The following is a 4,838-nucleotide window of genomic DNA, read 5'->3' on the forward strand; positions in this document are numbered from 1 at the left end:
CTCATATCAATATCACATTTATTTCTAGAACACAGTTCCAGTAGTGGGATTGAATGTGAGGTTGAATAAGTGCACTCAATAACGTCCACAATGGTTTCGGACACCCAAATGGCTGTTCCCTCAAATAGTGCCCTATTTAAAGTTTTTTGGCTTTTAGTATGAATATGTTAACCTTACTGTTATCTATAAGCTAGTGTGCACCAAAACAATGACAAAATTTGTATTTAGAAGACCAAACCCAACGTTGAAAATGAAAATCAGGTTGATGTCAGAATCCAACGCCGACTTTCATTTCCAACCAAAATCATCCCGACTGACTTTCTACTCAAGGACCTTGACAGAATTGTAGTGGAGTAAAAAGTACGATATTTGTCTTTCAAATGTAGTGAAGTTAAAGTAAAAAGTTTCCAGAAAAAATAATACTCAAGTAAAGTACAGATACTCAAAAAGTGTACTTAAGTACAGTACTCAAGTAAATGTACTTTGTTACTGTCCACCTCTGCTCCAAAGGGAGTTATTCTCTATAGCAGTAAGCACTGTTTCTGAACTTCCTCAAATGCCTCGATTGTAGTCTTGAGTTTTCTTCCGGGAACGTACACGTCACAATATCCCTCATTTAAAGAATTCTCACCCAAGACATATGCAAAAAAGGGGTGAGGCCTAGTTGAGTTGGGTTAGTAGTTGTTGACATTTCCGAAACACTCTCGAAGCGGCTGACTAATCAAACACACTGATCGAGCCGACCAATCAGAGCATATTGCGCTTTTCGGAAGGATGGGATGCATAGAGACAGGAACTAAACAGAGCGTTACTGACAAACTGCAACAATGTAAAATATGTGAAAAATAATAAATGTTTTGAACATTCAAGCATGAAAACCTATTTTAGCAGACTCCAAAAACAAAATCAAGACTTTGTAAAAAGGCATAATATATCCTCTTTAAAATTACCTTCCTTGCAGGGAGTTTAGTGTCTTGGTCTAGCATATTTCCTATATATAACAAGAAGATCAAAACAATAACTTTTTCTAGAATAAAAATAAAATAAATAAATAAATAAATGTATGTATGTATATATATGTATATATATATATATATATATATATATAATGTATATGCACATGATTATACATAGATTATTTTCTTCAGACAATGATGTGGTTCAGTTAGCACTTGGCAAAATAAATAGAGTGAGTTGAGTGTTCTTGAAACACACTTTAAATTCAATACATTATCAAGCTGAACCAAAAAAAAAAAAAAGTTTCAGTTTGTGGCTAATGTAAAATTCTGGAGTGAATGTTAGTGAATCTACTCATACCAAACAGCAGAGAAAATCTGAACTAAGTTGAACTTCTGACTTATTTTATTATTGGCCAGATGCATTGGTATTGCTTTTCTCTTTAAATCGCTTTTTAATTCAATTCTGTTGTAATAATAACCCATGACCTTTACAATTCTGTTAGTTAAACAATTAAACTAAAGTTAAATATGTGATTCCATTAGCAGATGTGATAAGTAGCCTTAGAACTGAGGCTCTATTTTTGTATTAGTGCAGAAACAAATCAGTTGAAACTGATCCTACAGGATAGGGGTGAGATGGTTTGTTCACATTCTGAGGCACATTCACATGTGCTTTCATTTCAGTTTATTCTTATCATTTGCACAAAGCAAACTGGTTTAGTCACATATTCTTTGTGTCATTATTTTGTGTGTTTTTCTTCACCAACACACCGCACTCCATCAAGTAACATTGGTGTTCCGTGGTGGCGCTCTGTGAAAGACAATAGGTGGTTTATTATTTTAGTGGAGGGACATTTTTCCATATACAAATTAATTCTCACAATGTTTCTTAAAAATCAAATTGAGCCATTTGGGCTTTTTTAATAAAAATCTAATTCAGAATCCATTCTACAAAATATTTCCAAAAATATGAATATTACCAATTCTTGTATTGTTACACAAGTATACTAGAAAGTTTAGAGTTTTGGCTTACATTTGTGGCAGGTGATGTGAATAATATTTTGGCAACACTTTATAATAAGGTTACATTTGTTAGCATAAGCTAACTATAATAGTTTAAATAAAATAACAATGAATAATACTTTTATTAAAATACATTTATGAATCTTATTTATGAATATATTGCTCATTAAGTCATGTTAATTAAACTGGTTTTTCGGAGATTATCTTTTATGTAGTGTAATTAAGCTGTTTGTGAATGTAAAAGGTCTACAGAGTTTCAAAGATCACAACAAATGGCCTGAAAGGATTCATCAGTAATTCCAGTCTTGCTTCCTGCAACCTATAAAGATTTGTAACAAATTTGCATAATGCCTGCCAATGTTCTTCATTGGCTGCCCACGAACACTGTAGTTGAAGCCGAGGCCTGGTAGAGTTTGGTTTGTATTGTCGACATGCCGGGAAATCCACTTTGCATGCACTTCCAAAGGATGAGGATGCCATCTTTACTGTTCATCTCACTGTGTGTGTATCAAGTGCTGAGGAAGCTTCCAGAGCTGAAATTCAGATATGGTAATGGATGTTTCGTTTCCGACATGCACTGTAAGCAGTAGACCAATCACAACAGACTGGGCCATCTGACCAATCAGCGCAGAGTAGACTCTTAGAAAGAAGGGGTTTAGAGAGACCAGATTCTTGATCGAACCATTTCAGACACTGTGAGAATAGGGTGATGCTGCAATGTATATTATCAGAAAATTAAAGTGTGTTTTTATTAACCTTGGATGCATGTAAACCAATTGTAGGAACTTTAATGTATTAACTAATGGTTACAAATTAAACCTTATTGTAAAGTGTTACCAGCAGTATTGTCATTTCATGTCATTTAAAAAAAAATATATATATATAATTTCTCCTCTCCCAGCTTATTATTCAGAGACAGCTACTGGTCCAAAAACGACACACTTGACTTCACCTCATGAAGGCTCTGTTATGAGCGACTAGAGATCTGTCAGCAGTTGGTGTGTGTAGAGAGTGTATCTCACCCATAACTCTGGCCTGTAATCTAACTCGAATGCTGCTGTCCCTTCTGCTCCTGTTGACCAGGGTGAGTTCCTCCTGCACCACTCCCTCCTGCTGAGCGCTGTACTCGCAAACCACCCGCACTCCCCCTTAAAAGAGCAGAGAAAGACGAAGCAGAGAAGCCAATGGGTGGGATGGATACAGATAGAGAGGGGTACAAAGACATCACAAAATAACAGGGACAATAAAAAAGACAGGTGAAAGTAAAAGTATCAGTGACCAGCATAAGATTGAGGATCGAAATCATTATAGAGAAATAATCATCTAACTGAGTGCAAAGTGCTTGCATCTTCTTTTAGAATGTAAATTGTATTCTCGGATTTGGCAAACCTTCCAAGATTTCCCTAGAGATTCAACTGTGGGAAAAATGAAACCACTATAAACGCACTAAGTGTGTTTCAGCTAATGGAGAGAATGATGACGGATTGAAATAGGAGTGTGGCTATTGATCGTAACATGACGTCTAGCATTTGGCGTGATGTTTTATTACCTGTCAGGGATACAAACAATCTTTTATCCACATTAACTGCTCTGATAGTGCTACTTACACTGCCGGTCAAAAGTTTGGAATAATTAACTATATATATATATATATAGTACTGTGCAAAAGGCTTAGGCACATTAGCATTTTCACCAAAAAAAATGTTTTAAAGGGATACTCCAGCGTTTTTTCATATTAAACTATGAAATGCGCAGTAAAAAGTCACTCCTGAAAAATCCTCTTCCTCTCACTTCTGTCATTAGAATCAATGTGACTTTTTACTGCGCAGAGTCGAAGTGCTCCCAACTTCAAGTGCTATTCCGCCATACATTATAGTTATCCTTTTTACCCGCTTAGAAAAGTGCCACGTTTTATTTTGTGTCACCATACTTGGTCGTGTAACTACTCGTGTAACTGTATTTAAATAGGGAAAACGTGGAGGTGTTTGGTCGCTTCTAACTTCATTTCTGTTTGGTTCCTAATGAATGAACTAGGCTAAGCTAAGTGCTATCAAAGTGTCGCCGCGCACCAGAGCGATTGAGTGCACGCACTGAGACGAGAGAGGTATGTATCAACTCGTCTTAGTTAAGGGAATAACATAGTTTAATATGAAAAAACGGTTGAGTATCCCTTTAAGCCAGTTATTTATATATTTTGCTGTACTGTGTCAGTAGGAAACATCAGCTTACATTTCCAAACATTTCTTTTGCCATTAATTGTAATAATCCAGTGAAATTTTTGAATGCACAAGGAGTCTGAAAATACATGAAGTAATTGAAAAAACAGAGACAGGCTAAATCTGTAGCAACGTCTCCAAGATGCTTGAAGAAACCTACCTGCAAAGCTAAAGTTCTGTGAAAAGTTTTCGGCATTGTGTAAAAATGCTGTAAAGTGAGGATGCTTTCAAAAATAATGTCATAAATAGATTTGAATTATCAATTAAAGGAGAAGTTCACTTTTAAAATGAAAATTCTGTCATCATATAATCACCCTCATGTTGTTTCAAACCTGTATGAATTTCTTTCTTCTGCTGAACAGAAAGGAAGATCTTTAGAAGAATATCAGTAACCAGACAGTTTTTGGGTCCCATTGACTTCCATAGTATATTTTTTTCCTACTATGGAAGTCAATGGGACCCAAAAACTGCCTGGTTACTGATATTCTTCTAAATATCTTCCTTTCTGTTCAGCAGAAGAAAGAAATTCATACAGGTTTGAAACAACATGAGGGTGATTATATGATGACAGAATTTTCATTTTAAAAGTGAACTTCTCCTTTAACTCCTATTAAATAAATCAAATCAATATTTGGTGTGA

General features: G+C 35.3%; 1 protein-coding gene across 1 annotated transcript in view; it reads right to left on the reverse strand.

Annotated features, from left to right (window-relative positions):
* Positions 1-1,344: 1,344 nt before the first annotated feature.
* adisspa (adipose secreted signaling protein a) overlaps positions 1,345-4,838 on the reverse strand; it is a 10,190-nt gene continuing 6,696 nt past the window's right edge. Inside the window, exons 5-6 of the mRNA XM_084101293.1 lie at positions 3,005-3,130; positions 1,345-1,770 (exon numbers count right to left, since the gene is read on the reverse strand). Of these exons, the coding sequence (XP_083957419.1) occupies positions 1,700-1,770; positions 3,005-3,130 (197 nt within the window). The 3' untranslated portion in view covers positions 1,345-1,699. The remainder of the gene's footprint in view (positions 1,771-3,004; positions 3,131-4,838) is intronic.

Source organism: Abramis brama (genome assembly GCF_963993115.1).
Source record: "Abramis brama genome assembly, chromosome: 2".
Lineage (NCBI taxonomy): Eukaryota > Metazoa > Chordata > Actinopteri > Cypriniformes > Leuciscidae > Abramis > Abramis brama.